This window comes from Nothobranchius furzeri, chromosome 2, assembly GCF_043380555.1.
Source record: "Nothobranchius furzeri strain GRZ-AD chromosome 2, NfurGRZ-RIMD1, whole genome shotgun sequence".
NCBI lineage: Eukaryota > Metazoa > Chordata > Actinopteri > Cyprinodontiformes > Nothobranchiidae > Nothobranchius > Nothobranchius furzeri.
In genome coordinates, this window is record NC_091742.1 from 47,071,312 (window position 1) to 47,089,210 (window position 17,899).

The 17,899-nt window shown below is 46.0% G+C and overlaps 1 protein-coding gene across 2 annotated transcripts; it reads right to left on the minus strand.

Annotated features, from left to right (window-relative positions):
- Positions 1 to 133: 133 nt before the first annotated feature.
- gabrp (gamma-aminobutyric acid type A receptor subunit pi) lies at positions 134 to 17,301 on the minus strand. 2 transcript variants are annotated; one of them, XM_015977162.3, is made up of 10 exons: positions 17,052 to 17,301; positions 16,069 to 16,150; positions 15,756 to 15,868; positions 15,606 to 15,673; positions 15,317 to 15,534; positions 13,554 to 13,636; positions 13,250 to 13,387; positions 12,989 to 13,141; positions 535 to 728; positions 134 to 454 (listed from the first exon to the last, which is right to left on the minus strand). In XM_015977162.3, exons 2-10 carry the CDS (start codon positions 16,119 to 16,121, stop codon positions 134 to 136), a joined length of 1,341 nt encoding a protein of 446 aa, XP_015832648.3. In that variant the 5' UTR covers positions 16,122 to 16,150; positions 17,052 to 17,301. The 2 variants fall into 2 exon arrangements, with proteins under 2 accessions (XP_015832648.3, XP_054590398.2); XM_054734423.2 differs by having other exon boundaries at positions 16,069 to 16,153.
- Between the last annotated feature and the right edge of the window lie 598 nt (positions 17,302 to 17,899).

Here is a 17,899-nt window from a genome sequence, read left to right on the forward strand (position 1 = left end):
GTGTTTTTACAAAAAGAAGGGTCAGATCCAGCCAGTGTCGACTGGCATTGAAGCTAAAATGAGGAGGTAGAAAAGCTTCAGGAGTAATGGAATGAACTATTACACACGATCCCACAGCCTGGATTCAGAGAGCTCAGAGAAAAAGGTAATAAAGCCAGTAGAGGATGTTGACACAGAGAAAAGCTGTGGGGAAGAGAGTGCGGGCGTGGCGGTCGATGTTGTGTGGATTTTCCACAATGAAGACAGATGCTGCTCTGCGGGAAGCATCTTTCACAGATGATAAACCACAGCCCTGACTCGGCACTTTCTCCTTTGATGCAGCGTGGTCCTTAATGTCACTGTTCACAGGCTCCTCCGCCGTGGAGCCGGCCTCCACCGGCTGGCTTGGTTGGCTAGAGCTGACGATCGGGATGGAGCCGTTTCCATTCGAGTCACACAGCTCCCTCAGAAGCTCCTGGGACACAAAATGTTGATTCATAATTCATCAGTGCTGTCTTACATGGAAACTGAATCTTCTTAGCAAGCGCGTTTTACCCTGTGTAAATCATCTAGGGTTTGGTGCTGCATGGTGTAAAAGTGAGCGCAGGCGTACTCCAGCAGTGCCCCAAATATGAAGGTGAAGCAGATGCCCAGGTAAACATCTATGGCCTTTATAAAGCAGTTGGCATTGGGGAGGGATGTCCGAGCACCCATCATAAGGGTGGTCATCGTCAAGACGGTCGTCACTCCTGAGGAACAGATCAGAGTGGCGTGTAGGTGCATTATAGGTTAGTCACATTAAATATTAAAATACAGTTGCACAAAGCCATGAAGATATTAATACACAACATAAAAACATCAAGAGTGTAAATGCGAAAGAAAACTATCCCACACAACATCTACATGTATGGATGTAAACAAGATATATAAAAGAAGCATTTCAATACAACCAAGCATCCTAAAATCTGTCCTCCCAAAAAACAGTGCAGCTGCGCCCTGGATAGAGTCTAAAACATGCAGAGATGACTTATTTAAATCAACATAGAGAGCATGACACAAAGTAAAAGCATGACTGCTTTTTTCAGGTCCTTTGTGATCAGACATGACTACACTGTGTAATAATTATCTGTAATAATTTGAGCTATCACAACAAAAACCCAAAGTCTTACCAGCTCAGCGATGCGGGGCCAAAACTGTTCTTAAAACATTTAGATCACTAAATGTTTCATTTATTTTTACTGAGAGTCAGAAACCTTACTCTAACCATGTAGAAGAAGGATAACTATAATCTAAATCATTAGATAGATAAACCAGAATATCATCAGTAAAGCAGTAAATGGGATTAAGGGATTATGTTTTCTGAAAGTGGACCGCAAAGGCAACTTTTCCAGACTGAAGATCAGTGGGCCCAGAATGGAGCCCTGAAGGACCTCACATGTAGGAGGAGCTACAGAGGAGAAGCAAACGGAACAGTTTGTCAGGTTGAAAGTTACTAATGTTAACTATTATTTGGTTTCACTTTGAAGATAAAAGAATGTTTTTTTACAGACTCTCGAATTCTGCTCGTATCTTCTTTTGCTCTTTGTTGTCAAACATGTGAACCACTTCTTCAGTTCTTACGTCTAAACGTCTTTGATGTTTTATCTTTAAATAATGAAGACAAGCTGCACTTGAAGAGAGAGAGAGAGAGAGTGTGTGTGTGTGTGTGTGTGTGGGGGGGGGGGGGGGGTCAGTCAGTGGTTTAAGCACCTGTTCAGCTACTCTGCACGTCTTTTAACCATCTCCTGATTTAAATCAGGTGTGTCGTATCAGGAAAACAACTAAAACACGGTAGATATCCGCCCTTTAGGACCAGGAGTGGGTACCCCTGTTTTAGAAATAAATGTTAACATCTTGAACCGTCACCTTATCGTGGTGGAGGAGTTTGAGTGCCCTAATGATCCTAGGAGCTATGTTGTCTGGGGCACTTAGTGCCCCTGGTAGGGTCTCCCATGACAAATTGGTCGTAGGTGAAGGGTGAGACAAAGAACGGTTCGAAGGATCTTTCATGGCGGTTAAAACGAAGAGTCGGAGTACCCGGCCCGGAGGGTTACCGGGGTCCCACCCTGGAGCCAGGCCTGGGGTTGGGGCCCGTGAGCGAGCGCCTGGTGGCCGAGTTTTCGCCCATGGGGCCCGGCCGGGCCCAGCCGGGCCCAGCCCGAACCGGATACATGGGCTCGTCTAACTGTGGACCCACCACCCGCAGGAGGAACATGAAGGGTCCGGTGCAATGTGAATCGGGTGGCAGACCAAGGCGGGAGCCTTGGCGGTCCAATCCCCGGACAAGAAAACTAGTTTTTGGGACATGGAACGTCACCTCGCTGGCGGGGAAGGAGCCGGAGCTTGTGGCAGAGGTTGAGAGGTACCGGCAAGATATAGTCGGACTCACCTCGACACATTGCATTGGCTCTGGAACCCGAGACCTGGAGAGGGGTTGGACACTCTACTTTGCTGGAGTTGCTCCGGGTAAGAGGCGGAGGGCTGGGGTTGGCTTTTTGTTAGCCCCGAGACTCTCTGCCTGTGTGTTGGGGTTTACCCCGGGGGACAAGAGGGTAGCTTCCTTGCGCCTTCGGGTCGGGGAACGGGTCCTGACTGTTGTTTGTGCTTATGGGCCAAATATCAGTTCAGAGTACCCACCCTTTTTGGAGTCCCTGGGACGAGTGCTAGATAGTGCTCCATCAGGGGACTCCATTGTCCTGCTGGGGGACTTCAATGCTCACGTGGGCAATGACAGCTTGACCTGGAGGGGTGTGATTGGGAGGAACGGCCCACCTAATCTGAACTCGAGTGGTGTTTTGTTATTGGACTTCTGTGCAAGCCGCAGTTTGGCCATAACGAACACCATGTTCGAACATAAGGATGCCCACCGGTACACTTGGTACCAGGGCAGCCTAGGCCACAGGTCGATGATAGATTTTGTAGTCGTATCATCTGACCTGCGGCCGTATGTTTTGGACACTTGAGTGAAGAGAGGGGCGGAGCTGTCAACTGATCACCACCTGGTGGTGAGTTGGATCAGATGGCAAGGGAACATGCCGCGTAGACCTGGCAGACCCAAACTCATAGTGAGGGTCTGCTGGGAACGCCTGGCAGAAGAACCTGTCAAGACGGTCTTCAACTCCCACCTCCGGCAGAGCTTTGACCACGTCCCGAGAGCAGTGGGGGACATTGAGTCCGAGTGGGCCTTGTTCCACTCTGCGATTGTCGAGGCGGCTGTTGCTAGCTGTGGTCGTAAGGTGGCCGGTGCCAGTCGTGGTGGCAACCCCCGTACCCGCTGGTGGACACCAGAGGTTCGGGGAGCCGTCAAGCTGAAGAAGGATTCCTACAGGGCATGGCTGGTCAGTGGGTCTCCGGAGGCAGCAGACAGGTACCGGATAGCCAAGCGGGGTGCAGCAGTGGCAGTTGCCGAGGCAAAATCTCGGGCGTGGGAGGAGTTTGGTGAGGCCATGGAGAAAGACTATCGATCGGCTCCAAAGAGGTTCTGGCAAACTGTCCGGCGCCTCAGGAGAGGAAGGCAGCAACTCGCTCACACTGTTTTCAGTGGGGATGGGGAGCTGCTGACGTCAACTGAGGCTATAGTCGGACGGTGGAAGGAATACTTTGAGGAGCTCCTCAATCCCACCAATGCGCATTCCGAGGAGGAACCAGAGCTGGGAGGCCTGGGGATGGACTGTCCGATCTCGGGGGCAGAAGTTGCTGAGGTAGTCAAACAACTACACAGGGGCGGAGCCCCGGGGGCGGATGAGGTTCGTCCTGGGTATCTCAAGGCTATGGATGTTGTAGGGCTGTCATGGTTGACACGTCTCTACAACATTGCGTGGTCATCGGGGGCAGTTCCTGTGGAGTGGCAGACCGGGGTGGTGGTCCCCATCTTTAAGAAGGGTGACCTGAGGGTGTGTTCCAACTATAGGGGGATCACACTCCTCAGCCTCCCTGGAAAGGTCTACTCCAAGGTACTGGAGAGGAGGGTCCGATCGATAGTTGAATCTCAGATAGAGGAGGAGCAATGTGGTTTTCGTCCTGGCCGTGGAACTGTGGACCAGCTCTATACCCTTGCAAGGGTGATGGAGGGGGCATGGGAGTTTGCTCGACCAATCCACATGTGCTTTGTGGATTTGGAGAAGGCTTATGACCGTGTCCCCAGGGGCACCCTGTGGGGGACACTCCAGGAGTATGGGATGGGTGGCTTTCTGTTAAGGGCCATTCAGTCCCTTTACCAGAGGAGCGTGAGTTTGGTCCGCATAGCCGGTAGTAAGTCGGACCTGTTCCCAGTGAGGGTTGGACTCCGCCAGGGCTGCCCTTTGTCACCGGTTCTGTTCATCACTTTTATGGACAGAATTTCTAGACGCAGCCGTGGTGTGGAGTGTGTCGAGTTTGGTGGCAGGAGAATCTCGTCTCTGCTTTTTGCGGATGATGTGGTCCTCCTAGCTTCATCCAGCTCTGACCTTCAGCTCTTGCTGGGTAGGTTCGCGGCCGAATGTGAAGCGGCTGGGATGAGGATCAGCACCTCCAAATCTGAGACCATGGTTCTCGACCGGAAAAGGGTGGCTTGCCCTCTCCGGGTCGGGGGAGAGGTCCTACCTCAAGTGGAGGAGTTTAAGTATCTCGGGGTCTTGTTCACGAGTGAGGGTAGGAGGGATCGGGAGATCGACAGGCGGATTGGTTCGGCGTCTGCAGTGATGCGGACGCTGAGCCGATCTGTCGTGGGGAAGAGGGAGCTGAGCCAGAAAGCCAGGCTCTCGATTTACCGGTCGATCTACGTCCCAATCCTCACCTATGGTCATGAGCTTTGGGTAATGACCGAAAGAACGAGATCGCGGATACAAGCGGCCAAAATGAGTTTCCTCCGTAGGGTGGCCGGGCTCAGCCTTAGAGATAGGGTGAGGAGCTCGGACATTCGGGAGGGACTCGGAGTAGAACCACTGCTCCTCCGGATCGAAAGGAGCCAGTTGAGGTGGTTTGGGCATCTAGTCAGGATGCCTCCTGGACGCCTCCCCGGGGAGGTGTTTCGGGCATGTCCTGCCGGCAGAAGGCCCCCGGGTCGACCCAGGACACGTTGGAGAGGTTACATCTCCAATCTGGTCCGGGAACGCCTTGGGGTCCTGCCGGAGGAGCTGGTGGACAAGGCCGGGGAGAGGACGGCCTGGAGCTCCCTAGTTGGGATGCTGCCCCCGCGACCCGGACCCGGATAAGCGGAGGAAGACGAGACGAGACGAGACGATCTTGGTGGAACACAAAAGATAAATAACACTAAATGTATGTCGTTGTGATGGACTGCATGAGTGGTCAGACTCCATGTTTATAATTATGATGTCTGGAAGATTTTGATGATTGTGAGTTGTTTTTGGGACCAATCAAAGCTCCGTAACCTCTGTCTGATCAAACCTTTGCACATCAGTTGCTCAGACAGACGTTCAGATCCCTCGTTTACGTGTGTGGGAGGAAAACGTGTGTAAATCCTCACAATACAAATGAGTCCTTCAGCTGAGCATCTGCTAAGTAAAAGAAAGAAGATACTGGAGGACTTAATTTATTCATGAGACGTCATGTTTTAAATATTTAACTCTGGCTAAAACTTTTTCCAACTCTGTGTTTAAATATCGTCACTGTCAGGCTACTAGTGATGGGAATTCCGGCTCTTTTTAGAGAGCCGGTTCTTTTGGCTCAGCTCACCAAAAAGAGCCGGCTCTTTCGGCTCCCAAGTGGCTCCTCAGATTTTCTGTTGCGTAGAGTACATTTATAACCAAAATAATGCAAAACTATATGTAAAATAATTTACTAATGTAAAAAAAAAGTAATATATCAAATATTTATCATTTCTATGGATTTAATAACTGAACACTTTAAGAAATCTCCACTTTCTGACTGCTGGCGCTCATTTTCTCACCGTCTTCGTCGCACTCTCCTCTCTCTCGCTCGCCTTTTTCCTCCTCCTCATTCCCTCTCGTCTCCCTCCTCCCGCATGTGCTCTGCTGTGTGTGTGTCTGAGTATGATCCTCCCTCTTTCCCGCCCCTACTGCTCTGTGTGTGGACAGTCTGGACACGCAGTTACACATGTTGACCAATCGCCTGTAGCTTTCACCAAGGCAGGGGGGGAGGGGGGAGGGGAGGGGACGGCTCCCAATGATGAGCCGGCTCCATCGTTCACTTCAAAGAGCCGGCTCTTAGAGCCGGTTCGTTCGCGACCGACACATCACTACAGGTTAATATCGTGAATCGCCAGAAGACTTTGAGATGAAAATCTCTCGAAGGCAGTGAAAAAAAAACTATCAGCACTAATCACAAGATCTTTTTGACACTTTTCTTTTAAAAGTCCTGATAGATGTGAAAAATGCCATATTTGAGCTCTTTTGTGTAAAAACATTCAAGTGAGGAAAAACAACATGCAAAAAAAATCCAGCCCTTTTGGATTTTCTTGTTTTGTCTTTCTTCCTTGTCTTTCTTCAACAGCATCAACGGGTATTTTCTGAACATGCATTGTAAACAGAGCTTTATGCCTTTCCTAAAATGAATGTTCACTTTCACTTGAAGAATTGAATATTGGAAAACTGCTTTGAAGAATCTTTGTAAATTAAATGAATTCACTCGCTGTAATTTCCACGACAGAGCTGGGCAGAAAGGGGTGGGGCTTTTCATATTGGCAGCGACCATAGACATGAATATGTAGACACCCCAATGGGTGCTGGAGAGCATTTCAGCGTCACCGCCACATAGGGAGCCTAAGACACACCCATCTACTTACGGACCATGAATGCAAGTCAGTGGGGCTAAAAACACAATTTTCTAATCCTGCTTGTTTTGTGCCATAGATTTCACATATGATGTCCGTGAATTTTAAAGAAGTATTTTATATCAATTATTTTTTAAGCTTATTTTTGAACGAGGTGGAATGATATTTTGGGTTTTGATTCAAAAAAGCAATATAAAATGTGGTTTTTAGTTGGGTAAGCACCTTCCTCAGTAGTTGTAAATGCACTGGGGGGAAATGGAGACCCATCCAAGATAGCAGCCGGCCACAATGGCAGCTCCAAAGGCGCTTACACACTAGCATCGGCTCCTCTCTGCTTGGACCAGGTTGGGAGTGTTCGCATTTAGGTAGCCTTGACTTTTCCCATGCGTAACCGGACATCTTTCAACCATCTTCCCAAAGCGGTCTGCCTGGAACTGAACAGGTCCACCACACCCAGTGCTGACTGACTGGCCAGCTCAAAATCATGCAGACCATTAGGGGGAGCCTCTAATTGGCTGTATGTCTGTGAACGTTCTCAGTTATCCAGGTCATTGTAGTCTAAGGAGCTTTGAAAGAAAAGCGTCTGGACTTCTTTGAGTTGCTTGAAGACGTTTCACCTCTCATCCGAGAGGCTTCTTCAGTTCTAAGGTCAAATGGTGGAGAGTCCCAGATTCAAACCCAGTGGGCGTTTCCCCCCGAAAAGGGAACAAAAGACCCCCTGATGATCTTCTACATAAACACATGAGCCAAGGTGTGAGGGTGGGTGTCTTTCGGGTGTCACCTAAGGTAGTGTGGAACGAACGCGATCGGGCTGGGGCAGGCGGTGCGGAGCGGAGTGGAGCTGATGCTAGTAAACAGGCAGTGGCGTCCACAGCGCGTCCACGTATTCATGTCTGTGGCAGCAACCATCAGCAGAGGAATGATTGCCCTCTAGCGGCTGGTTACAATAAAGGGTTTAATTCCTATTGGTAGTTTGTTAATCAGTGTGTGAATGTGTGTGTGAATGGATGAATGATACTCTGTAGTGTAAAGCGCTTTGGAGTCCTCACTCTGAGAGGCGCTATACAAGTGTGGGTCATTTATCATATAGGTTGGTTTGTAGAGTGAAGAACGCAAGCAGAACCCAACTAGTTCAGGACAGAAAGAAGAAAACAATGTTTTCTATAGCGCACCTTAAGATAAAACTCACGAGGCGCTTCACAAAAACAAAATGTAGTATTTTTTTTTGTAGAAATGTATGGAAAGAGAGGAGAAAATAAATAGGACAGAGGGAATTCAGTGGAAAGGCAGAATGGGTAGAAAGTGCAGAACAAGGGGAGGATGATGATGAAGGTCATACAAAAACCAGCTTGAACAAGTGAGTCTTCAGCTGCTTTTTAAAGGAGACCACTGAGTCCACTGATCTCAGGCCCAGGAGGAGAGAGTTCCAGAGTCTGGGGGCCACAGCAGCAAATGATCTGTCACCTTTGGTCTTTAGCCTGGTGCTGCACAACCAGTAGGCTTTGATCACTGGATCTCAGGGACCTGCTGGGGGTGTAGGGACTAAGAAGATCACCAATGTAAGATGGTGCTTGTCCATGTAAGGCCCTACAGACCAGAACCAGGATCTTGAAATGAACCCTGAAGTTGACTGGCAGCCAGTGAAGCTGGAGGAGAAGCGGGGTGATGTGGGTGTGTTTGGAGGACTTGGTCAGAAGCCGAGCACAGGCGTTCTGAACCACCTGTAGACGGTTCAGGGAGGTTCTGCTCAGACATGTGAAAAGAGAGTTACAGTAGTCTAAGCGTGAGGAGATGAAGGTGTGGAGAACTGTCTCAAGTTCAGAGCGGGACAGAATGGGACTCAGCTTAGCAATGCTCCTGAGATGGAAGAAGGAAGAGCAAACAAGAGAACTGACATGAGAATCCAGGGTGAGAGCTGGGTCAAAGGTCACACCAAGATTCCTGACAGAAGGTTTGGTGTGGGAAGCAAGCTGACCAAGAGAGTCTCTGACTTTGGGAACCAGCTAGTCTGGGGCACAGATGAGGATCTCAGTCTTATCTTCATTCAGCTGTATTGTTAATGGTTCTGGAGCACAACTTTGATAAAATCTTCATGCAGAAAAGTGAAAAATTTATTTCAATTCAATTCAATTCAATTTTATTTATATAGCGCCAAATCACGACAAGAGTCGTCTCAAAGCACTTCACATAATAAACATTCCAATTCACAGTTCAGTAAGCCAATCAGAAATAATGTGTCCTATATAAGGAACCCAGCAAATTGCATCAAGTCACTGACTAGTGTCAGTGACTATACAGCAATCCTCATACTAAGCAAGCATGCAGCGACAGTGGAGAGGAAAACTCCCTTTTAACAGGAAGAAACCTCCAGAGAATCCTGGCTCAGTATAAGCAGCCATCCTCCACGACTCACTGGGGATGGAGAAGACAGAGCACACACACACACACACACACACACACACACACACACACACACACACACACACACACACACACACACACACACACACACACACACACACACACACACACACACACACACACACACACACACACAGACAGACAGATAAGTAATGTGTCTATAGTTATATTGTGATGTCTTAGTAAATATTGTATTTGGTGAAAGATAAACTTTATTGTATTTATCCTAGTGGATCTATAATTAAATGGATAAACTAGTATTAGCACACCAAAATTCAATGAAAACAAAAAGTTATTATCAGGAGAGAGAGAATGTTTTAGTGGTTAGCAGCAGTGTGCTAGTCGATGGCCCCCTCCATGAGGCCACCACAGCTCAGCAGAACGCCATTGTAGCTTCTTCTGGGGAGAAAAACACTTAGAGAGAAAATAAAATATAAATAAATAAATAAAATATTTAGATACCTTTGCAGTTTGTACTGAGGGGGGATGACAATAACCACACGTAATTTGCTGTAATTCTCATTTAATGGATGCATGAATATGGAGACATAAGTCTTAACTGGAACCTTTAATCTGCAAGAAAGATACTGTTGCCTAAACAAGGTCCCTCTCAAGTTTCCTCTTATCTTTATCTGCTTTGTTTCACAGAACAAGAAGAAGGAACTTTTATAACAAGGAACCGTTATAATAACGAATACTGGATGATGCAGTAGAATACGTAAATCATTATAGGGTTGAATGAACAATAATGGCTGAAGAATAATAACAACGTTTTGATTAATCTGTGCTTAAATTACTGAAGTTGAAATGATTATTATTATGTTATGATCAGTAAAGTTTGATTTAACAATTGAATCACTATCTACTGACAGCTCACACACTCACACACACACACACACACACACACACACACACACACACACACACACACACACACACACAAACACACACACACACACACACACACACACTCACACTCACAGAGAGACAGACAGACACACACACACACACACACACACTCACAGAGAGACAGACAGACAGACACACACACACACACACACACACACACACACACACACACACACTCACAGAGAGACAGACAGACACACACACACACACACACACACACACACACACACACACACACACACACACACACACACACACATACTCACACACATGACAAGATGGCAAGATTAAACTAATCTCATGACACATTGCTTTCTGTTCCACCAATCAGAGCTCCCGTATCTATGCAAGGTGTGGTTTCTGAGGTTGTTCGCAAAACTCCTTTACATGTCAAATTCTGATTTGTCGGTAAATCAAATTATGGTGATTAGTAAAACAGAACTCACTTCTTCGTGAGTCAGTTGAGCCGAACTCTGGACTGGCCACCGGAGGTGAACTCTTCTCCCATTGCATCTTTTGACAAGCTGTCAAAACCTACAGCTGACCGCAAATGGTTCCTTCAGAATAAAGCTGACACAGCAAGACTCCTTAAGAGTCCTTCCATAGACACAAATAACTACCTGTTGTGACCTAGAGACATCTCCTAGACCAGTCTAGTGGTGCTGCAGTTTCTCCATGGACTTCGGTACCTTTGGGGTCCATGGACTTCAACACATTCCGGATCTACCACGAGGGTCTTCGAGAGGGTACGTAGTAGGGGTTGTATGAACTAGTCGACTAGTCGACTTCACGTCTCTGTAGTGACTTTTTATGCCTGTCATCGACTAGCCGCTGTCAGGTGATAATGACTGACAAGATGCAGTCCTCGGAAAAGACAGCAGGTGATGAGCCCCTGCGCATCGGGAGGCGGAGGCGACGCGCTGTGCCAGAGCGTTGGTACTGACACCGGCAGTAAAATGGACATTTAACCAAACTGTGACGTTTACCCTCTTGCAATTTTACCTTCCCCTCACCCCCATCCTAACCTTAACCAGTTTGCGCATGCAAAGCTCTGATCGTTGACGCGCTCCAGACTGCGTCCTGAGCAACGCCAAATCAGGTGTCACCACCTCAAAAACCAATTAAACACGCGATCGTTCATGTCGGCTCATTTCCTTTAATGTTTTCTGTCTGTTATTTGTGCCTGATGTGTTTCGCTGCTGCGGAGCGAGGCGCATCACCTGTTTTGTCCTCCAGTGACGCACCCCCAAGATTCCACTCTCCACTCCGCTCCGGCACGAACTCCGCAGAAAAAACGGTCCCGTTGTAGTCGGCCGGCGAGCAGCGGCATTCCGCTGTTTTTGCGGTCGGTAGATCTTTTAGAACTGCAGCTCAAAGGTAACTCATAAGGTGAATATATATGAACCCAGGTAGCAGTTTCTCTTTAGGATTGAGAGGAGATGCAGGAAGATAATAAACAGGCAGGACAGAAAAATAGTCAAATAAAAACAAGTTGGTTTTTGTACCTGGTGGTTGCAACAAACAGACACCACTGAAGGTAATCAGAAGTGAGGAACAGAAAATGAAATAATTATTTTAATGTTTAGAGCAGCAGGAACTCCGAGGCTGCAGGCGCATCAGTGAGTTTGCGGCCGCTGCGCAGGGGGAGGGGGGAGAGGGCTGAAGCAGAAACTACCGTTGTTAAAAGAAATGTGTTTAACTTTGAAAATGTGGGCGCAACTTTAATTGTCAAAAACTCCAGCGAACCTACCGACCCCCCCCCACCCCCCCACCCCCCGGCCACTTCAGGTGTATGACGTCATCGAGTAGTCGTAGTCGACTCGATTCATTACCTGACTGTTGACTTTTAAAAAAATTAAGTCATGCAACCCCTAGTACGTAGACACGTGTAATGTCCAGTAATGGTCAGTTTTAAGTATAGTTTGACCCTTCAATATCTGGTCGACATGGAGACACGCGACTGCATGTGTTTCCTTTAATCTGACGGATCCTGCATCCCATCAGCTGGAACTCAGAGCCTCTCTGCAGCTCTGAACACATGATAACGTATTGTCAACAATCATGTTCCCTCCTCAAGGCCCAAGCTTCCCTCGTCTTTCTGCAGGACTCTTCATGCCTCTGAATAAACAATAATCCAAGAATCTTCTGATAAACACACAAAGACCAAGCAGGGTGATATTCTATATTTATATAGAGTATCACAGCTTGTTGCTCATAAGTAGAGGTAATATATTGAGCTCTTAAAGCACTCAATTTACCGACTGCTACACACGACAGATTGTGTCTGATGTGGTTTTATAAACCCTCACTTATAGTTTATAGCAGACCAAATTCACTCCCACTCAGAAGTCATTTTGTTCAGACACGAGGGTTATGATAACATCACACTCCATCCACTTAGATTCATTCATCACATAAAGTGTTTCCTAGTTGTCACGTTTTTAGTTGTTTAGAAAATAAATGTCTTACTTTTTACAAACTTGACTCTGTCTGAATTAATACGAAGTGTGTTACGATCCCTGAATAAACAAAAAATCTTAATTCTTCTGGTTAAACATTCAAAGAGCAATAAGGTTGATACTCTTATCACATCTTATTGATCACAATTAAAACCCAAAATAAATCTGTAGTCTAACTACAATCATTACAAGCTAAACCCCAAAGTAAAATCTGGTTTTCCAACGATATAAAATCCACCGCCAAGAAGTTTTTATTTATAAATGACCTATCGTGCTACTATATCACATGTTCCAAAACCAAGCTGAAATACATCTTTACAAGCTTTGACTTAAAATTTTGAGCAATATTTTAATGCCCCCCCCCCCCAAAAAAAATTGCACAAATAATGATTTTACAGTGGGTAGTTCTGGTATGGTCCAAAGACTGGTACGCAGTGAATCAGGGACTGACCTATGCAAGTCCGTGCTGGAACTGAGGACTGGCTGATCCAGAAAGAGACCCAGGAGAGAACCACGAGCAGGGTGGAAGGAACATATGTCTCCAAGATAAAGAACAAGACGTTCCTGCGCAGGGAGAAATGCAGCACCAGCTTGGGGTAACGTCCTGTGCGGTGACATAAAAACAACACAGCTTTCTAAACAGATAAACATGATTTATTACATTTGTGCCCCACTAGATTTATTTTTCCCGTGCCATGACTCCACACGGTACCTGTTTCATACACAGCTTCTGACACTGATGTGTAAAAGCTCTCCACACTGTACTGAGCCAGCCGCAGAGTGTCCAATCCCTTCACTGAATCATTCCCTCTTGTCCAGTAGAACACCACATCCTGGATGTTATAGCCCCCTGACAAACACATTCATTTATTAGCTTTTACACAGTCAAGCTAACTCAGAAACACACTTCCACACTTCCATACAGGGATAAAATGGTGAAAGTAAAGATATGGGGGTGATTCATGCGCAATCGCACATCTGACAGGGGGTTGGTGGAGCTTACAGGAAGTACTCACAGCTCTCCAGCTGCAGGGTGCACACCTGTTTATCCATTGGGTATTTAGTCAGGTCCATGTTGCAGGCAATTGTAGCAGTGATGCTGTTGGGTTTTCAAAGTAAAAGCACCAACAATTACTGGAGAAAAAAGTCTTTTTAATGTTGCACAATGCAGAAACTCATTAGAGACAAAGCACTTCATTACCCTAAGAAGAAATGAACAGAATGATTATTTGATGTGTTTAGGTGTGCGATAGTGAAAGCACCTTAGCTACCCTTCGTTTGTATATTTACATTTCTGACCCACTACTCCTCCCAAACCTTTGGACAAAGACATGCACAAATACACCAGACAGAAACTGTAACTATCGCCGTACCAACATCCAACAATGTAGATGCAGTCAGCAAAAATCCACTAACATCCACATAAACAAGCAGTGGGGTCTTGGCTAATTGAGGGTGAAACCCAGGGCTTCTGGTTGTTATAGCCCAGCCAGACGTTTCAGTAGAAACATTCAATTCAATCCAATTCAGTTTATTTACAAAGCGCCAAATCACAACAAGCGTCGTCTGAAGGCACTTTACATAGTAAACACTCCAATACAGCTCTGGGTAACACTTCACAATAAGGGTCCCTTCATTAATGTTACTTAGTGCAATATTAAGCATCAATAAACCATTAATAAAGTGTTAACAACTGCTTTTATGCATTACATAGCATTAATAAACATATTATGTAATGCAGTATTAAGCAGTTAACTACAGTCTATTATTTAACTCTAGTTAATGCAGTACCAAGCTTTAAATAACACTTAAATGATTTAATTACTTTGAATCACGTCTGTTAATTAACCCTTAATAATTATCCAAGTAAACATTTATTATGGGTGTGTATTTGCAATAAATAATTGTTTATGTTCTCCAAACTCGACTAAAACTATATGGAAAACAAAACCATTAATTTTAATGTCTAATTAAATATTAATAAATTAAATGCAATAATATTTGAACTTTATTTTAGAAGAGCTTCTGGCCCTCTGCTGGAGAAACCTCCGGCCCTTGAACAGATTTGGTTGTCCTAAAGGGACACGTTGGTACATCGGTGACACCGTGTCCACTAGGTGTCCTCAGAATATAATTTACTGGATTTTGCTTCAGCAGTTTCAGTTTGGAGCCATGACTGTTTCTAACTTAAACCATTCATTGTTTTGGCTGTTTCTGCGTATTAGCTCTAGATCACAGTTTAACCTGTACTTAGTAATCACTGCTCAGTACTCAGTCAGCTGCGTTGGCTTGCTTCCACATTTAGTTTTAAAATTTCATGTTTTAAGTTTTAATCTTTTCTGTTTTTACGATTGGGAGATTAACATTTTTAAAAGTTTGTACACAGATTTCAAAAATCGCAGCAGCATCCTGACTCATTCATAAATGAAATGCCACCATCAATGTTGACAGACGTGAATCAACGTGTCCTAAATCAGGCGGAATGGAAATGAGCCCGACCATACGGCAGTAACTGCCCTTCCTGTCCCTAATTAAGCTTTGGAGTCAAAACAACGTTCTGGGGCAGGGTGATGACACAGACAACACGTCAAGATGCATTTTCACCGAAGCCGCATGAACACAACAAGTCAGAAGAGTTTCAGGGGAAACAGAAATCCAGTTCTACTCCCTTATCTGAGAGGGGGAGGATGCGCTTGCTCTTCCTCTTTTTTTAAACATGACCTGAGGCCCTTTAATGGTTAACTGCAAATGAATCACAAAAACAACTACGTAAACGTACCGAAGGGCGTAGAGGACAGTCCCATTGCTGAAGATACGAATGAGGCGGTTCTCCACAGTGACGTCGTGGAGGAAGGAACGTTTGGAGTCTGGGATGAAGGTATCAGGGATCCACAGCAGGGACACCAGGCGCCCGTCCACGCTCACACTCTCATTTCCAGGAAACACCAACCTGGAATCGCGCCAGCGTTGACGGAGGAAGATGGTTGCAGTGTAGTCCTGAAAGGACCAAACTGGTTAATTACTGCAATGACATTTGACATAAAAACAAAGAATGTTGAGTTGCATACCATGTTGATTTCAGAGATGGCATCGATGCTGGCAATATCAAGACTCATTCCGATTTCCACTGGGCCTTCTACGTTAACCAGAGATGTAAAGTCTGATCATCTTTTAGACTCTAGAACAAGTTAAAAAGAACTTTTCGAGCTACTGGCTACCATTGAAATTGGGCCTAAGATAGCGATTGTATCCCTTCATGAGTCTCTGAATTGTGGGCTGAAGCTGGGAGTCGTTCCATTCACCCCAATGGTTGCTAGGGAACATACAGCCACTGAAAAAAAACAGAAAATGAGACGATAAAGGAGAAAATGATTGGTCAATCCTTGTACATCACATCATGCCACAGTATCAATTATTAAATTGATCAATAACTTACTGCGTGTGTGTGTGTGTGTGTGTGTGTGTGTGTGTGTGTGTGTGTGTGTGTGTGTGTGTGTGTGTGTGTGTGTGAATCCATCTCAGGTCCCTCACCCCTGTGTGACGGTCAGACAGAAGACAAGGAGCTCCTGCAGCTGGACAGTCATGGCGACTCGACGGGTGGAGGTCAGCAACTCTGCTTGGATAAATGCAGCAAAGGCCAAATCATGAAAAAAAAACACTGTCCTTTGTCTTCCACATGCACATATTATGGGATGGCACAGCTTCTCCAAAGGATGGCAGCATATGCCTGAATGTGGTGGCAGACCACCGGGGAAACCTGCTGCACCAGAACCATTCGCATCCTCTGAGCATGTAAAACACCCCTCTGCCCCGAGACTTGGAAATGCTCTGGAGTCTCTTATTGATCCCTTTTCTCTGCCATTAACACCCAAGCAGGTGATTTGTCCAGCTTTCACACATTTGCACACAAACACAATTACTAACTCAATCGCAGATAGAGCAGCTGTACGAGGTGTTCTGATTAATGTGGCCACCATCACCTCATGGTTTATTCACAAAGCCTCCCTGACAACTAATCATGTCACCAAGTCACCAAGGAGTGCTTGTTGGCTGCTTGGTCCTCACCACCTCTCCTGCAGATTAATCGCTTCGCGCTCCAACAGAAATCAACACTCTGTCCTCAAAATGATGCAAACCTGTCTCGTTTGTTTCCCAAAGCAAACGTAATGTTGACAAGTTGCACCCGGTAAATGACTCTGCACACATTAATTCAACTGATTTCTGTTTCTAATGGCTGCATGGAGAGTTGCAGAGCAATACAGTTTTAATAAGACCCATTTGCTTCCTTGCACATGTCAGCTCAGATCTTTTTTGCTCTGTGGTTTTAGTCTCTTTTATAATCTTGTGTGCCTGAAGACCGTTGCTGAACCACAGAGTAGCACTTATCAGCGTCTTTTTTCTCCACCTGCAGATTTCTGGTAAATAAAACAGCACAAACCCCTAAATCAGCATCTGTCTTCTTGCCCTGAAATGTCTTCATGCTGTCTCATTTCTCACCCTGAACTTTCTCTTACCTGCTTCGGTGTTGGACCTTTTTCTCCACTCCTTTATTGCACCCTTGTCCCTTTTCCTTCTCTTCTCCGCTCTTCTCACCTCTCTTTAAATCCTGCGTGCTAAAAAAATTCCAAATTTTGTCTCCTTCCTCAGTTTTCCCTGATCATATCCCGGTGTTCCTTCTTGCATCTAGTCCCGGTGTGTGATCTGCAACTGGATGTTTGTGCAGCTCCCCCATCTCACCGTCTCCCTGCACAGCCGTAGCCATCTCCCCCCTGAGCCAACGTGCAGCCCCCCACCATCATCTCCCCCTCCTCCCTTTTCCATTCCTTTCTCAGTTAACAGCAGTCAGCATCACATCTGTGCCGCATCCTATTTCACTGCGTCCAACCCCTGCCCACAAATTTGCAAAGCAGTTTTCGAGGGGATGTTCCCTGCTCTTCATCCAAATGTTTTATTATTTTGTATTTTTTTGGCACAACGTGTTCCTCATATGATCTTCTCATAAGTTTCAAAAAAGTCATTAAGTGTGGAAATTCAACTAACAAGTTCTTTAAAGTGTTCAGAAACTTCATTTCTACAAAACACATCAACTCTACTTTGATCCCCCTCTGCTATTCCCTGCCCTCCTCATCCCTCTGGCTTCTGATATCCGCCTCCCTTTTCTCCGATTCACCCTGACACTCCTTCTCCTCCTGGGCTCCCGCGCTCTCTGCTGTCAGATCCCCTCATGCCCTCGCCACCCTCACCTCCAAAGTATGCTCCCTCGCATCAGCATCCTTATCTAAATTAGTGTCTTCTTGGTTTTGTCCTCACTTGCAAAGAAGTACCCACGCAGCTCAGATGACATTCTTTTCCTCTTTCGTTT